A 17,188-nucleotide genomic window follows, 5' to 3' on the forward strand; every position below is an offset into this window, starting at 1 on the left:
TAACAATAATTAAGAAACTTAAGATTTGTAAATGGTGTTGGCCCATGTTTAGAAACACAGCGAGCGCTTGTTACCAGTAAATGTACCGTGAAAAAAAATGTACACGGCGTTCTGAATGTTTTCCCGGGGCAGACAAAGCGGGATGTGCAGAACCTGGATGCATTGGAGACTTGATGGTGCCGTCCCATGCATCACTACAAACTCACCGGGAATTCTCCTTCGAATCCAGTATGTCTAACTTAGACTTGAAGCCCACCAGCCAAAATGTCGACATGCTGCCCTTTCCCTTGCAAATGCAGTGAAAAATTTTGAAAATCGTTGTGTATTTTGCCGTGAAGAAGATTTCTGTCTCACTTTGACAAAAATTTCTCCTCGTGGTTTAAATAACAAATCAGATGTAGCCGGAACAAGTGCAACAGAAGCTGAACTGGCTTGAATCTTATCTCCTACGAATAAATTTCACGTCGGTATAGAATTCACCAATTGTTAGCTTTCCTAATCCCGCTTGTATTCGTGACGGAATGTATGTAGAACCTTTCAAACATGAACGTTAACGACCTGCACCTTCAGAAGTTGACTCCATCCGGCTAGCCGTGTTAATTGTATCACCGAATCTGCAGTTAAGCAATGATTATGACATTATGTTGATTATCATGTTTTTTTTTCGACGGTTCGGAAATTCACACTACGCTATAGTCAACTGCAAAACAGCCGACAGCTTACAGACAGTATCGTGGCAAACGGTCTCCCACAACGCCGGTTACGATCGGTCCTGCAGAATATCGAAAATAGCTGGTCGATTTTATCACCAAACATTAGTTATTGCAGTTGCATCGAAGTTAAAGAAGCTGCGACATGTGTTTTTGCAAAGGTCGACATCAGTGGAGTCACTTACAAATGTTACTGACTAACCGGTGTGAAATCCTGTAATAAATTTCAGCTGTACTTCGTTGGATCGTATGTTGACCTTTTGAGCCGCATTCCAACGTTAGCGCACACGATGCTATTTCCGTCACATGTTTCCTTCCGTTGCGCTTTGGTAGACAACTGGCAATCTGCAACACACCAAGACTATCAATTGTTTAGGAAAAAATAAACCATGAGCGGTCAAGTGCTTAAAAATGGTAGAGTGATTTTAAGTACCAAATAAACATCGTTCGTCGTTTCCACTTTGTACACATCAAACATGGAGATTTCATTGTCGATCGTCAAATACAGCGAATGCATAATGGCAGTCAGATGTATCGGTGAGCATTTGGAAGCAATGTTCGCAAAATCTTCGATGGCATTGAATAAGATTGTCACCGATTCAAACTGTTCTGGCTGTACGAGTTGTCCAGCTATCAAACTTAATGCCACAGATCTACAAAAAAACTGATTTCAAAAACACACATATATTCCGGTTTTGATTAATGTGACAAACTTGGGGAGTATTTCAAATAAGAGTTTCTGAATTTTTCCTTTCTCTGTCAGCAGTTCCACAGTACGTTCGGCTATCATCTGCTCTAGTTCATCCGCATAACATTGCAGACGTTTAAGAAGGTCATCCACCATCGTACAGCCAGCTTTTCCGCGGATTCGCCGGAAGAGTTTGTCTACATCGGCCATGGTGGGCCGATCCGCTGGATCTTCTTTCCAACACAGTTGCGCCAAGTTGCGCATTCCCCCGGCTTTCACTTCGTCAAATGAGATTTTCTCCAAATTTGGTCGCTTCAGTGGCCCCTTTCCTTCTTTCACTTTCTCTATAATTTCTGTGGTAAAATTATTAGCGCAACTTAAAACCATTTTAAAAAGAAGCGAAATTGAATAATATTTTATAAAGATTACAGCTGCTGCATCTACCATGTACCACATCTTAAAAAATATTATGTTTTTGATATAGGTACCCAAGCTTCCCTAACTCCTGCGTTATATCAATTAATTAATTCTCATTAATTAGCACACAGAAAGCCGAAAACTTTGGTCTCTATAAGTTAAGCAGAAAGCACAAACTTCTACTATTCTGATTTTTATACAAGTACAGTATATTCATAAATATTTGAGTGGTTTAGTTACTATAGACTTACCAGCATATTTATTGCAGTCCGAGGAAATTTTGTAAGGATCGCTCAGTAAACAGAATTCGCTCAGTATAATAGAAAAGGCGTAGATATCTGCCGTTTGCTTTGCACTAGTAGAAGGAGATCCAGGTATTCGCAACAGTTCGGGCGCTGTCCAGATTTTCTCTTCCGCTGACAAATGGCTTTCAACATTTAAATCTTGCAGTGCATAGTCGGTTATTTTGACCATAAAGCGCGTTAACGAGGTACTTGGAACTACGCAACCGTCCATGACAGTGAATCCATGAACGATGAATAAAATTTAGTCCCTGTAATGAAGCCAAAAGAGGCAGGCAAAAATAAAAATCACAGAACGACTTATTATGGCTATCATAAACAAGATAATTTTTTGCACAGTTAGTGCTAAATTCGGTACAGTAGTGGTTTCCAGAGCACTCTTTACTGTATTTGTTGTAGCCGTACAATACTTCACCTCGATAAGGTCACCCAGCATAGACAGTCGGAACGATGTCTCCAGCATAAACGAATCGCCACTGCGGGTCAGCTGATGAACTGATCCTTTTGGACAAAATTCGCACAAAACGATTCCGCGGTCTTCTTTCACCAAAATGCCACAAACTTTGACCAGCTTATCGGACTTAGTTGTTCGAAGCTAAAGAATATTTGCTGTACATTGTTTTATACCGTCGTATTAAACAAAGAAAATAATTATCGGTTACTGCTAATATAAAGTCTTACGCACTTGTGCAATCAAATGTTCGAGTTTTATGAAAAGATTTGGACTATGTATGCAAATAATGTACGATGTAATATGCGCATGTCGGCAAGAATAAGCCTTACGTGTTTTAATTCTACAAGCGTTCGATCGGAAATTTTCACAGGCGAAAAAGGATGGACTGTTACGCGAGTCGACTGTATCATAGCTGGTTCGCCGGTTCGCTCTTGATCCTGGAGAGAAACGGGACAATTAGTGGCCAAATTGCATAAGGTCATGCTCAGTGCTTGGAAACTTGCATCCTTGGTTTTTGTAGCAGTTCTAACTCTAAACGTGATAATGTAGAAAATGTACGGTATCACCCTTTGGTTAAATAAAATTTAAAAGGGATATGTTTACTGTAAACGGGCATTATACTGTAGTTTGGGCAGTTTTACCTGAAACTGCTCAGGTGCGATCTTCCACCATTTAGCATCAGCCTCGGCAGCTGTTTTGCTCCTCATGAATCTGCAATAGCCACACTTCTTATCGTCTAGAACTTGCAAGAAAAATGCTGAAAGTACAAAGCAAACGATGAAAAAATAACAAGAAACAATACGAAGCTTAGCAAAACAATTTGAAGACGGCGAACGAAAGGAAAAAATTCCACGATAAAATTCAATGCATGTGTACGTACATTATGGTTCCAGTTGTAGCGGAAACGAGAAGTATTACACCAACAGCGGCCGATCCAGCAGCAATAAACACGGTTGGACTTTCTGAAATTTGCGAAGAAAACACTGTGAAGCTGCAGTAAGTTATAACTGTGCGTCTAGTGTGAGTAGAGTACCGCTGGTCCGGTAAAATATTCCTGAAATTGTTACAAGGTGCGATACCAGATTTCAAATAACACAACGTACTAGCAGGGTCGCATTTAGGGTTGCTTCCGGTGAATCCACAGAATGGTTCATTTGGAGGTGGTTTATCCAAATACGGCCACTCAATGTCAGCCACAATTTTTGCTACTTGAGCCGTCTCAGGGAAGTCGACCACTTTCTGTCCAGTAAAACAGAAGAACGTGATTCTTAACAATAACATTTATACTTTTCATGACATATTCATACACATAATCAATTTATTATATACTCTGTACTCAAGAGTGCGAAATTGCCTGATTTTCGGTATTTTAGGCATATTCTTATCTAGCTGTATACAAAAATAGCTGTATAGAAAATCACATAGTTATGCTGTTGATTTAATTACCACAAAAATGCCGGTATTGTAGCGAAAATTGTATAGCTCGTAATGGCCACCAAGATTATTGTGCGCGTCGAGGGTGATTTCACCACGTATCCCATGAAACGTCCGATTAGTGAAGCGATTGGCCACCTTCCTTCCATCGAAAATATCTTCCCCAGCCGCAAGCGTTTCGTTAACCACTTGACCATAAGACAAAATGGCGTCATAAAACCCAATAGCATGGATGTTAACCTGGAATTTGCATTCATATTATGGTAGACGTTTATCGCTTCAATCGATATTGCATAATCGAAAGAAAGATTACATGTGCACACGATTATATTTATTATCATTATTTTCCGGATTTGGTTGTCAGAATAATATATAATTTTGGAAAGCCTTGATAATTATACCTCGTCATATGGCGGAATGGATTGGTTGTAATCGCGTATAGCCATTTCTTGTACCGTACGATCGAATTTTCGAAATTGCGGTGAAGATGGTATGCGTTGCTTAACCAGAAACAAACTGTGATACGCCTCTCGTGCATCCTACAATCAAAATCGTTTTTTGCTCGTATGCCATTTTGCTCCAGTAAGAGAAACGGAACGCTTAATCCAGAAATACAATTATAATACGCATAGGCTCTGGATCCAGTGACGCAAGAGGTTTAATTTATTTACTAACCATCGTGCCGATCAACAAACACAACAATCAACTAGAATCTGATTACATACATCGTCACTTTCTAATCCCATATCCCATCTAGGCGTGTCAAAGTAATTCTTCGTTTTGAAATATGCACCGGCAATAAATATGAACACGTCTTCCTTTAATGCGCTTTTAATGTGTTGCAGCAGCACGCATTTCAGTTTGACATGACTGCAAAAGCAGCTTTTTACAAGATACTAATAATTTATTTATTATGACCATGATGATAAAATGCTGCACATTTTATGACATACGAGTAATTCAAAGCACTCCCAGCAAAGTATCAGGTGCCGTTAAACGTAAAAGTCCCATGTACTGCATGTACAGATACATCTCTACAAACTTATTTCAAAGATTTGTATAACAAGAATTTAACATGGATCATCAGCATGAACTTACATGATCTCTCTTTGTGTATCCCAAGGAATGCGCAGCTAGCTGCAGGTAAAATTTGTTTACCGATAACAACGAAATGCTACTGTGAAAAGTTAAGGATGACACAGTGGTTCTGTGGCTTTTGTTAATGTTCTCAGATTTCTTACCATCAACATTCGGACAACTTTAATATTTCCCATAATAATGATAACTGCAACATAAACCAACACGAATCATCGTTGCGCTGAGTCAGGGCAGGTACTGGCTGATTTATCACGTTTCGCATACTTCGTGACCTTTGATGGGCCTCCCGAATAACACGCACGATATCTGCGTACATGTCGTTCTTGTTCTTAGTCAGGAACACCGGTCGTGCTTTCAATCGGAGATCCGTCTTCTTGGCAAGATACTCGCTCATGGTGTACATGGCCCGCCACACTGGGTCCTCCACGTCATAAATCCCCGTGACATCGGTCCAGTTGAAAAGTTTAATTACTTGGTAGAAAAATGTGCCGGCTCGAACGTGGGTAAAGGAAAAGCCTATGATGTTCGGATAGCGCACGCGGTTAGCCAGAAAAGTGGCGATACTTGACCCTTCCAGAAGCAGAAGATTCCAATCTGCAACATAACTTTAGCTATCAAAATGGGCAAGCGATAAAAAGTGCTAATGCAGACACACTAGTCCACTAACTCCATAGCTAAATTTGAACATCAGAAAGACATCCAGTCTGCCGCAGAGGTGGTTGACTGGATTTACTGTATTACGTTCAAGTGGAACTTATTCTCTGCAGAACGTTGAGAAAATGTGTTTAAAATTATTATGGCACAAGGAAAGAAATATTAACGTAACGCCAGAAGGCTATAATTGTTGGTTTATGGAATCGTAAAGAACATTGAGAGCCAAATAAAGAATAGGCATAACGGTATAAATTAGTCATGTTTTTTGAAGGGAAACTGAAAGACAGAAGACGCCGGCGGAGTCTTATATCAGCGCAAAGTGCAAAGCAGGATCTGGTATCGTGCCGGATTGAAGAAAAATTCGAACGATTGATGATGGACATATATTTTTATTTTGTAGGTGTTGAAACACTGGGAGTGTTCGAGCCAGCTGTATACGCACTGGTACAAAGTACTTTCCCTAAAAGTCATCTCATAGGGGTCCCCTTAAAAGAACCAACGCGGTTATTTAGGTTAAAGAGGATAAAAATTGCTGCCGTTCCACTGTTTACTCTTCGGAACACGGAGAAAAAATTACAAAATGCAATACCTGCCGCAAAATAGTACTGCGGAAATCAAGAAATAAATCAATCTTTAGGTCCAGTAGTAATACCGTACAGTATATTCAATGGTTCAGGAAAAAACGGACGATATCATAATATCCACAAAAATTTAGACTACAGATAACATTTGCTTGGACGGCACGCCAAAGGCAAGGTAACTTAATTAAAGTGAGCCACAGGAAAACGAGGTGAAACCGGTGTGATCGTTCCGCGCCGCTGCACTACAATACTCACTCTGCTACCAGCATTAATCGAAGAGTAAAAGGATTCTGTTTTGAGACACTCTGCAGTACTGGATTTTGGATATGGGGGTTCTTCCAATGTTCTAAATTGTAATAATGATGTAGTATCACCGGGCCTGAATTCATGCACAGCATTGTAATGAACATGGTAATTCTGCAACTACAGTACCTAAGAATGTACAGATTTCTGCAGTATTTTGCGGCAAGTATTGTACTGCATTTTGCAAATACAATAAAATAATGCGTTAGGAGTCAAACCAGTTGTCTTTTGGGGATAAATGGGCATGGCAGCGTTTTCGTAAAAACGCCGGGTTCTTTGCATGGCACGTGAAAGGGGATCAGGATAACAATGGTGATTGTGTCGAACTGAAGTTCAATAATGCGAATCAGTAATGCGTTGACTACGAATAGCTTCCGAAAACTTTTTATAAAAATTTTGGTCTATAAGGAATCAGATTATCAGACAAGGCATAAAAAATCGGTACCCAACTACCCATTTACTAAGGGCTGGATAATTTAACTGGAGGCGCGAAGTACTGCAGTAAGTAGTAACATATCGTGCGGAATAACTGGGTTGCCGACTTATACATTGTTTACATCGACAATCTACGGTTTCAGAGTTTTGAAGAAATTCACTTTACGAAAATGCTGCAATTTACTGCAGGCTGAAAACACTGCGAAGATTTCGAGGTCAAATTTTATAGAACATTACTTTGCAGTAGATCCGCCACGATTCCAATGGCAAAGGTGCAGACAGGCCCAAACACCGCCGCCACGGGGTGGGTTCCATTAGCCGAGCGGTAATACAATTCAGCCACGTAGCTCAAAACCGTCTCTTCGATTCTGTCGCAATCCCGTTCCCACCACTCTTGTACCAGATGTGTCTTTACACTGCAGCCACTGAGCCACGCAGTGTCGTATTCTGCACCATTTGCCAAGCAAGGCTGATGGCCGGGCCCACAATGTGCTGGTCAGCAAAAACAGGCGCTCGATAGGGCGTAATGCCGAGTAAGGTCATGTTACAGGAGAAAACCTCCACAACATAAAACATAAAAAGGAAACCCTTGATTAAGGTCATTCTGATGGAAAATGTGTCGTGCGATACAAAACGGGTGATATCGTAGCGAGAGAACGAAACCTCTTGGAGTTCCTTAAACACGCAAGAAGGCCGTCGACTCGTTAGTGATGCTGAACAACCCAGGTTCTCTAAATTATTCGGTGACAATTGAAACACTGGTGGATCTTACGCGATAAGGTTATGAATTACTAACAAATGACGGGTGACAATAAGACAGGACTACGCTCCGCAGACTTGGACAGCAGGAAAGAATTACGGGAACAAGCTTGATTATTAATAAGAGCAAAGCAGTTCGGGAGTTATGGTCATACTCCCAGTCTCAAAGGCAAAGGGCTTTTCAGTCGCGGCTTTTACCCGTTCAACAAGCACAGATTCATATTCAGGTTCTATGTTCCCTGTTGCCGCTAAGTAAAACAGTCTATTGATTCTACGTAGCTTGATGTAAACGTAGCTACGCTGTTGTGTACGTACCCCCTCGTTCGAAACACATTTTTAGGAAATTAAACGATCGCCTCAGCAGGTGAATGATCATAACGCAGCTGCTTTTTTATTAACTGAAAAGCCGTCCCACTCCCCATCCCTTTCCATTAAACCGTAGCGTATTATTGCAAGTACTGATGAAGGTTTATTACAGTTAGAGTGGGTGTACGCTTATCTGATTACTGCCCTACGTTATTCTGTCGGCTGTTTGATTATTGAAAATGGTCATGGCTCATTACTATTTCAGTTGTGCTCTCATTGTTTTGATTGATTGATTGATTTAATTTCGAGTAGCCAAGCCCGTAAACGGGCACTCTCATCCTATTTTTGCGTTGCTTTCCTTTTTTAACCTTGCTTCCTATTTTTGATGGGAGATGCTGTAGGCAATGTTGCATGTACCACCACAAAAATGGTCATTGAACTCGAACGAGCGAATCCTCGTACGTGGGATTTGGTGCACAACAATTAAGGAAAATAATTTACAACATCAGAATATTATGTACAAATAGCGGCGTTTTGTTCTTACCATTATTAAATATGAATTTGATAAGAATTGCATCTCCAATGACGCATAAAAATAAAATTAAGGTCAAGAATTACAATAATTATTAACTTTTACAAGTAAAGGCACAACTACGGCTCAAAGAATTTTGAGGTAAGCAATATAGTGACGAGTGCGACTCATGAACCACGAATTTGTTGAGTGATGTGCATACCAACCGAAAATGTGGTAATACAGATTTGACTTGGAGGCGGACTCACAAGACGCTGCACAAGCTATGACAAGTACACTTATTAGGATCCCATCGAATCCCTCTATTAAAACGGCGTGCAGCTGAGAAAACCGCAAACATGTACGAAATGTAGATGGGCTTGGTGGATAGTTTTATCAGAAGCGTATCTGCAGACGGCGTCATGAAATTATCTTCTTAGCCTTTAGATCCCGTTACCTCAAAGGGTCATACGCAGCAACTCTGCATATCTTTGCCCTTTGGAGCACCGGTAGATTACTGGTTGGCGCCAGAGAAATCCACATAGGTTTTACTTTCTCGTATGCAGCTTTGCTTTAATTGTACCATATGGCTGTTGCCTCCCACCAACCGGCAACCGCTGTTACAACAGCTATCGTCCTCATTATTGCGATTTCGAACTCCAGAAACTATATTTCCTCGCGTTTTCTAGCACACGTCTATGAACTAGAAGACGCAGTCGCGTAAATGTTGAGTAAAGATAATTGCGCAAGCGTCAACAAAATTATTAAATTCAGTGGAAGTACTAAAACATGGTGTACTCGTACTGCTATGTTGTTTAATTAGCTTTAGTGGAATATTACTTATCTGCTACACATAAATAATTACACTTTTTTTTTGCATTCTTTTGATTCATAACAAGCATTCACCACGTTTGGGATTTTGGAACTCTTGATGAGGTCGACGAATTCGGTGCTAATTGTTTTCTTATCGACAGGGACGCTATATCCTTTGATGAGGTAATACATCTCTTCCTTATCACGGGACAGAAGTTTGATTGTTAGGCTTTCGGTGCGGTAGCGTGTTCCTAATTCAGTAATTTACACATATATCATGGTACAGAGTAGTTAAGTCAAAAAGCCAAAATTCAGTCCGTACCGAAATTTTTGCTGAAAAGATCAAGTAAAGCGGACCGTGTAGCTTTCTCTTGACTGCTGCCATCGGCTGGAATAGTCTGCACAATTACTCGTGCGCCCGCCACCAGCTTTGCAAGCCCACCTACAAGGACAAAATTATTGTAAAATGTGATTAGGCAGAACACTTTCTTCCGCTATCAAGTTCTGCGAATAATAATGAATGCAACTACACCGTGTCCAAAATAGATCGCGGAAGGTTGCAATCGCCGTCAAAAAATATGATGTTGCAAAAATAGTTGCCGCAGCTGTTAGCGGGTACAGTAAATTACGACTACATTATACGTACGTACTCGTACTATGATTGCACATACGTTTAGTCGCATCGTCCTCTTGTTTCTTGAGTCGTTGCTCTTCTGCCTCTTTAGCATTCTTCTTGGCAGCCTGTTCAGACGTTTCAGCAGCAGCCTTTTTTGCATTTGTTCCACATTGTTCTTTAGGAATCTGGTATGCCCGCCATTGGTAAGTTAATCTAACAAGGAAAAATGATTTTCCATATCTTTTGGCACTTCAAAAGTACGTATTACTTGGCATTCGCTGGATTTTTGAATTTCTGGTCACAAGGAAACGGCTTCGACCATTTGGCAGCGTTTAGGTTAGACGCCACGTCCTTAGCTTCGGCAGATGTTTTGCAATCGAAATACTGCATGTCCTTGTTACTGGTAAAGTAGCCTTGATGGTAAGCTTTCTTCAAATAAATTCAGATAACACAATCGGCAAACCAATAAACTTTCCAGAGAGTAGCCATCTGCAACCGCCATTTACCACTTACCACTGCCATGTTTATTTGCTGCAACACGACTACAGTAAATATCAGATTTTCAGGTTGAATTTCTCGTGAAAACTTTTTTGTCATTCGGATACTGTACTTTGAATTTTCCGTTGCAGGTATCTTGGGAGAAAGTACGGTTAATCGATGCCTGGTCTACGCATTGCTCGAAATAAACGGGCCACCACTCCACTGAATTTAGATCGGCTGTTGTTGGTGTGAAGCATTCCTCGGAGCTTTTAGGGCACACACTAAAAAAACCGCGACTCTTAAATTGTGAATGAATTTTATAATGTAAGACTTGTTGCTTCCGCATTTGTCTTACCTGGTGTTCATTGCACGCTTTAGCTGGACATCGCATGGTGGTTGATTGGCCTGACACATATTAGCTTTGCATTTTGTAGCACCGTCGGCGAGAACACTGGCTTTGTTGGCGAAGTCTAATATTCGAATGTCCACTCTTATCTCATCAGCTGCTGCCTGCAAAACGGGATTATTGCAGTTCAGGCACTGCAGCTAGCTGGCTCATCAGCAAATAAAAGCTTTGTAAAATCTCAATTCGCAATTTCTAGATCGACACGGAACTCGTGTCTTTTACGTACCCGAAATAAAAGGGCGGCGGATAGGGTAAGTAAAGCGAATGGATAAATTGTCGAAAGATCTAGAAGCATTTTATTCAACTTTGCTCGTATAGTATTATGTTTCAAATCACAACATCAAATTCTCTTTCTTTTTAGTACGCGCTGGGCTTAGCATCAGTGCACAACGGGACTATGTTAACACTTAATTCGTCAAGTGTTGAAAAAAAATTTTCTGCAATTAAGATTTATTGAGAAAGGCATGTGTCGCCTTCAGGTTAGATACTGTCACCGTACAGATACGTGTTACTCGTTTTGCCTGGTCGGACGATTTTCCTTTAACTGCAGATGTACTAGAAGATTGCCAGTTGTAAATACGAGTATATCATACAGCATTAAAGAATGTCTTGCAAAAAATTTATCTCTTTCTTTTTATTGATGCGACCGATCCCGGCGCTGCAGGCCATAAATCATACATGGGCAGACAGAAAACATAATACAATTTATTTTATAGTGATAATTGCACGTGACTTATCTAGAATAAAGTCACTTTATGTGCCTACTACTAGGCTACTAGTGATGCTGCCTACCAAACTGGCTAATCAATGATCATTCTATAGTACAGACTGTACAGTACTGTACTTAGAAACTTCACCATGATTTAACGGCTTACGAATCTCACCAGTATCACGGTCAGTTCGATGTGCGCTGAAGTGTTTAAAGATAAGCGTTTGCGAAGGTTGATAATTATGTACTCGTATACTTGTACATGAAATTAGCATGTTCTGTTCCATTCCGTTTACTTAAAGGTTATGCGGAACAGATTTGTACTTTTTGCAGTCTGTAGCACGTGGTGGATTTCTTGTTTTGTTCTACAGTCTCACACTTTTGAGTGAATAAGGAGCCAGCAAATTCAGAAGCAATTCTTCAAAAAAAAGCATTGTTAGGTTTGCTTGTTTTTTAACATTTTTTAGCCATTTTTAGATCAACTGCACTTCAAATCCGCTTCTCTAGCGGTGGTTATCCCAATAAAATGCACTACTTATATGTGTATATAGTCTATACTTATATATGCAAGAAACTACGAAAATTAAAAGTGGGTGCAACCGCGTATAGTTCAAATGTACCGCAAACCTTCCTAAGTAAGCATTACCTTTTCTCATTTCTCTTAAGTAGAAACTATTGCCATTTTACCACATCTTTGAGGGAATTAATGACTGAATACAACGGATTACACCGTGGTGAATATTTAATTTATTTCGTTTTGCAGTCTTTCGATTCAAAGCAAGCGTCCACTACGTTTGGAATTTTAGAGCGTTTGATGAGGTTGACGAATTCGTTGCTGATTGTTTTTTCGTCAACGGGGACGCTGTATCCAACGATAAAATAATATTTTCTTTCCCTATCGTGGGACGCAAGCTGGATTGTTACGTTTTCGGTGCGATAACGTTTACCTGAAACAATCAATATGTGATACCACAAGCACGCAAAGCTAAGATCACAAGACTGTACCGAAATTCTTGCTGAAAAGGTCAAGTAGAGCGGAGCGTGTTATCTTTTCTTGATCGTTGCTGTCTGCAGGAACGGTCCTTACAATTACGTGTAAGGACACCAATAACTTTGCCAGACCACCTTTAACAAGAAAATTCATTGTAAGAAGTATATTAACTAAACTACCGCTTTACGTTTTTCGGATAAGTCAACGAGTAGTAATTCAAATGTAATGATAGTTTTTGCATAGTGCACTTCCTGTTAATCTCTATATTTATAAATAATTTAATTGCTAGTAATGTTTCTGGATAACTGCCGCACCTTTATCTCATAAATCATTCACAGCGGTTTTATCTATATTTATTAAAACCACCTGTTGCGAATGTGTTGAAAACAAGGTGCGATAGCTGGTTAGTGAAAGGTGCGATAGTTGTCAAAACATCACCAGGCGTTGTTTCAGCTGTTAACGTAACAAAAATGTAATGTATCTTACGCTTTTTTGCTTCTTCGTCCTGTTGTTTAATTTTTTGCTGTTCCGCCTCTTTGGCAGCCTTTTTAGCAGCCGCTGCAGCAGCCTCTTTAGCTTCTTGAGCGGCCTCTTCCGCTTTTTCTGCAACGGCCTTTCTTGCGTCCGCTCCGCATTGTTCTTTGGGAACGTGGTATGCTCGCCACTGATAGGTCAACCTGATAATATTTCAAGCCAAGAATTGTCAGGAATACGGTTGGCGCTTTCAACAGTATCTTACTTGGCATTCGCTGGATTTTTAAACTTTTGGTCGCACGACATGACCTTCGACCATTTAGCAGCGTTTTGATTAGCTGCCACATCGGCAGCGTTACCGGAAGTATAACAATCGAAATACTGTATATCCGGAGCAGGATTGACATAGTATTGTGCGTGATAGGCATGCTTCAACCAGACAACAGTATCAAATTTTTTTTGCATACCGCGAAAAAGGTAGCCAGTTGTAAACCGCTTCTTCACTTACCACTGGCAAATTTATTTTCTGCAGTAAGATAACAGAGTCACATTTTGGCTAAATCTGAAAGAAATGCCTAAAAGAAATATCATTTTCTTGCGTACTTTGAATTTTTCGTTGCAAGTATCCTGGGTGAAAGTGTGGTTAAGCGTTCCCGGGTCCACGCATTGATAATAGTAAAAAGATTCGTAGTTTACTGATTTTGGATCGGCGGTTGTCGATGTGAAACATTTTTCTGAATCTTGGGGGCACACGCTAAGCAAATTGTGGCTCTTGAACTCGTTAACAATTTCAGAAGTAAGGTTTTTTATGCGGCTGACTCACCTTTTGTTCATTGCGCGCTCAATTCTGACATCGCACGGTGGTTGATCGGCCTCACACCGATTAGGTTTGCATTTTGTAACACCGTCAGCTAATACACGGGCTTTGTTGGAGAAGTCTAATACTCGAATTTCTACTCTTATATCGTCTGCCGCTGCCTACGAAATCATTTCATCATTTTACATCCAATCCCCAAATATTACAAATTGGGGATGCATCGAGAAGCGAAAAAAAAATCATAACGTAATTCAGTTCTTGCCTCTTACTTACCAGAAAAAAAAGGGTGCAGGATAGTGTAAGCAAAGAAAGTAGGAAGCTCGGGAGATGCATTTTATTCAGAATTAATATCGGCAATCCTAAAATGAATTTATTTGTGTCCGTACCACTAGTTAGTGCGCAGACGGCTGATTTTCAATACAATAATTTGGCAGCTATAATTACATATACTCAGTTGCTGTCCATTATGTTTTATTAAGCAGGACTTACGTCGCCTAAAGGGCGTTGATGTGTCTAGCTTTTCCAAACAAGTCCCAATACTGTCATACCGCTAAAATGTCACAGAAAAGTCTCGAAAAAAATTTTTTTAAAGAAGCGGCCAACCTCGGCGCTGCAGGTCATAAAAGTGGTCAAGAACGACAGAAAATAATTTATTGCGATAGCAGCAAATGGCACTCCTAGAACATTATACAAGCGTACCACATTTAGTGGTACTGACATTAGCTTTACCAGACAAACCTAAACGGCAGACAAACCTTAACAGTGTGGATTCTAATAAACAATAATGATTAATGCGTTCTGTGGCAATTTACTCCGTATGCATAAGCGCCATCATTCTTGGCAGTTGCGGTTCCTGACTAAGCTGCAAAGGCGGCGGCTGCAGTAATGTCGGCAAAAGCCGTTCACAAGAAAGTAAGAGAGACTGTTTTTTTCCGTCAGCTATTAACGAAGCTTCTAGCCCGGCACACAGTATTTATTAATTATAATATACGTATTATTCGAGCAAAAGTACTCTGTACTACGTATAAGGGATCATCATTTGCTGAAAATTCGCAAAACTTTTCGCTTCTCGCAAAATTACTAACGTTTTGTATGTATTGCAGAGCATACTGCTGACGTGTGTGTCTGTGCGAGGGTATGAACTCGTATATTGGGTTTGCATGCGAAATAATATCTGGTAAGGTCTTCCGAATGTTGTGCGCTCCATGTCCGGCGGCATATTATAATTATTTGCCCTATCGTCATAATCAAAAAATTATTCGATAGACGAGTGTAACGAACGAATTTAAAGTACTAAGAACTTGATCAGACACGTAATCTAAATACGGTCGGACTCAACAGCAGTATTCTCACAATTTGTTTGCCCAGAAATATGAAAAAAGCATGTCTACTGTATCCGAAATACGTCTAATACAGTCTGAAGATGCTGTCATATCGTATTAGCCCAAAGCGGATTTTTTCCTAACATAGACAATTCCTTGCCGGTTACTTTCAAGTTTCAAGTTGCCGGTTACTTTCAAGTTTCAAGTTTCAGGTCTGGAAATGCACATGGAATATTAGAACGTATGCAGCTAAGGAACTGCATGCAATTCAAAGTACGAGGGATTGTTAAATTAGTATCTTTCATTTAAATTTCAAGCATCGCAGCACATTGCATGAGCTCGAGTTTTTAGATTAGGAAAGGGGCCTCTTTTGGTTCGGCTCCACATTGCTCTTTGGGAATTTTGTACGCTCGCCACTGATACGACAATCTACAATGCAACGTTTCGCAATTATTATAATTTAATTGGAGGAGTAGCAACAACACCAAGGCTCACTTTGCATTCTCCGGTTTGTTATACTTTTGAGCACACTGTTTGGTCTGCGACCATTTGGCAGCACGTTTGTTTGAAGCCACATCAGCGGCGTTGCCGGAAGTCAGACAGTCAAAAATCTGCATATCCTTGTCTTCGGCCGAATTAAACTTCTCTTGATGGATTACTTTCTGTGGAAGAGTACATAAGCATACGGTATTAAATAATTAGGGCATATAGTATCATGTACATCTAACGTAGTTGTTCCTTGTTATGAAGATAAGGACATAAATTTCGTATTCACTGTATACTTAAATAAAACTCGTACTGTACGTTACCTACCAGCTGCAATTTCGTTTCCTGCAAATAAAAACCCAAGGACGGTTAAGCGGTTGAATGAACGATATGTAAATACGTATGCACTACGTACGTATGTACATGAGTACACTTTCTATGTACCTGAAATTTTTTGTTACAGTTATCCAAAGATAGAGTGCGATTAACAAGCGCTTGATCCGAGCAACCTTTGTAAAAAACAAACCGCCATTCCATAAATTTTGGATCGGTAATCGGGGAACTAAAGCATTGGTCGGAGGATTCGGGGCACAGTCTAAAATGACAGTATATAAGTTAGCGTCTGTACAACACTGTGCAGTTAGCACTATAAGTAAACAGTCAGTAGACTTTTCGGTAAATACATATTGATTTAACTATTTAACAAGACGTCCGCAAAGCTGTAAGGAGTATATCTGATTACTGCTGCATTACGTACCTATATCGTAGGTACTGGGTTACGGTAATTATGAGCTCTGCCACAAGTGGTGGTTTGTCGCAAAATTACTGCTAAACAATGGAAGCGTTAAGAAGCAAGTACGTGCAGTTTATATTGTGCAGTTTATTGTTAATACTGTACTCGTACCTTTTGTCCACTGCGCGGGATAACCGAATGTTGCATGTTGGTTCCCCTTTTGTGCAGAACGACTTGACTGGGCATTTTGAAGTTCCGTCGGTTAGAGCGCGGGCCTTGTTAGTGAAGTCTAGCAATTGGAATTCAACTCGAATATCATCAGCTGCTCCCTGTCATATGCAGATTGTGAGCTGGATATTCTGAAGGCTTTCGTAAACACTAGTAAGAACATACTGTTCTGCTGTAGGTGAGTTTAAACGTATTAGCGCCTGACAAAAAATCATATATCGACATCCAGAGTGTTTTTGGGCAGATACCGGTACCAACTAATCAGTAGGTAATAAATAGCTAACTACCAAACATACGATCGGGTTCCCACCATAGACGTACCAGAGTTAGAAGGGCACCAATGACAAAAAGATTTAAATCCCATTGGAAGAGCATGTTGCCGTTATGAGGGTGGTGTAATAAGTACAATTTCTTCGCTTCTATACTGACCAAACTTAAACTCACGATTTTTTTGGAGTGAA

The 17,188-nt window shown here is 40.2% G+C and overlaps 5 protein-coding genes across 5 annotated transcripts; all 5 read right to left on the reverse strand.

Annotated features, from left to right (window-relative positions):
• Window positions 1-936: 936 nt before the first annotated feature.
• Window positions 937-2,661, reverse strand: LOC129599396 (atrial natriuretic peptide receptor 2-like). The gene is made up of 5 exons (XM_055497617.1): window positions 2,533-2,661; window positions 2,067-2,368; window positions 1,424-1,742; window positions 1,144-1,363; window positions 937-1,071 (listed from the first exon to the last, which is right to left on the reverse strand). The coding sequence occupies exons 2-5, from the start codon at window positions 2,329-2,331 to the stop codon at window positions 937-939; spliced, it is 939 nt and encodes a 312-aa protein (XP_055353592.1). The 5' UTR covers window positions 2,332-2,368; window positions 2,533-2,661.
• A 771-nt stretch (window positions 2,662-3,432) lies between these two features.
• Window positions 3,433-8,169, reverse strand: LOC129599397 (atrial natriuretic peptide receptor 1-like). The gene is made up of 9 exons (XM_055497618.1): window positions 8,151-8,169; window positions 7,314-7,568; window positions 5,368-5,697; window positions 5,247-5,290; window positions 5,104-5,142; window positions 4,407-4,544; window positions 4,018-4,245; window positions 3,675-3,810; window positions 3,433-3,533 (listed from the first exon to the last, which is right to left on the reverse strand). Exons 1-9 carry the CDS (start codon window positions 8,167-8,169, stop codon window positions 3,433-3,435), a joined length of 1,290 nt encoding a protein of 429 aa, XP_055353593.1.
• A 1,051-nt stretch (window positions 8,170-9,220) lies between these two features.
• Window positions 9,221-11,432, reverse strand: LOC129599391 (uncharacterized). The gene is made up of 8 exons (XM_055497613.1): window positions 11,194-11,432; window positions 10,917-11,071; window positions 10,692-10,842; window positions 10,595-10,612; window positions 10,350-10,510; window positions 10,137-10,294; window positions 9,788-9,907; window positions 9,221-9,716 (listed from the first exon to the last, which is right to left on the reverse strand). The coding sequence occupies exons 1-8, from the start codon at window positions 11,260-11,262 to the stop codon at window positions 9,514-9,516; spliced, it is 1,035 nt and encodes a 344-aa protein (XP_055353588.1). The 5' UTR covers window positions 11,263-11,432; the 3' UTR covers window positions 9,221-9,513.
• Window positions 11,433-12,423: 991 nt separating this feature from the next.
• Window positions 12,424-14,365, reverse strand: LOC129599402 (uncharacterized). The gene is made up of 8 exons (XM_055497623.1): window positions 14,232-14,365; window positions 13,965-14,119; window positions 13,745-13,895; window positions 13,650-13,667; window positions 13,407-13,570; window positions 13,154-13,344; window positions 12,682-12,801; window positions 12,424-12,623 (listed from the first exon to the last, which is right to left on the reverse strand). The coding sequence occupies exons 1-8, from the start codon at window positions 14,289-14,291 to the stop codon at window positions 12,424-12,426; spliced, it is 1,059 nt and encodes a 352-aa protein (XP_055353598.1). The 5' UTR covers window positions 14,292-14,365.
• Window positions 14,366-15,360: 995 nt separating this feature from the next.
• On the reverse strand, window positions 15,361-17,188 carry LOC129599399 (uncharacterized). The gene is made up of 6 exons (XM_055497620.1): window positions 17,049-17,188; window positions 16,671-16,828; window positions 16,211-16,361; window positions 16,094-16,111; window positions 15,776-15,942; window positions 15,361-15,709 (listed from the first exon to the last, which is right to left on the reverse strand). Exons 1-6 carry the CDS (start codon window positions 17,100-17,102, stop codon window positions 15,628-15,630), a joined length of 630 nt encoding a protein of 209 aa, XP_055353595.1. The 5' UTR covers window positions 17,103-17,188; the 3' UTR covers window positions 15,361-15,627.

This window comes from Paramacrobiotus metropolitanus, unplaced genomic scaffold, assembly GCF_019649055.1.
Source record: "Paramacrobiotus metropolitanus isolate TYO unplaced genomic scaffold, Prichtersi_v1.0 Parri_scaffold0000144, whole genome shotgun sequence".
Taxonomy (NCBI): Eukaryota; Metazoa; Tardigrada; class Eutardigrada; order Parachela; family Macrobiotidae; genus Paramacrobiotus; species Paramacrobiotus metropolitanus.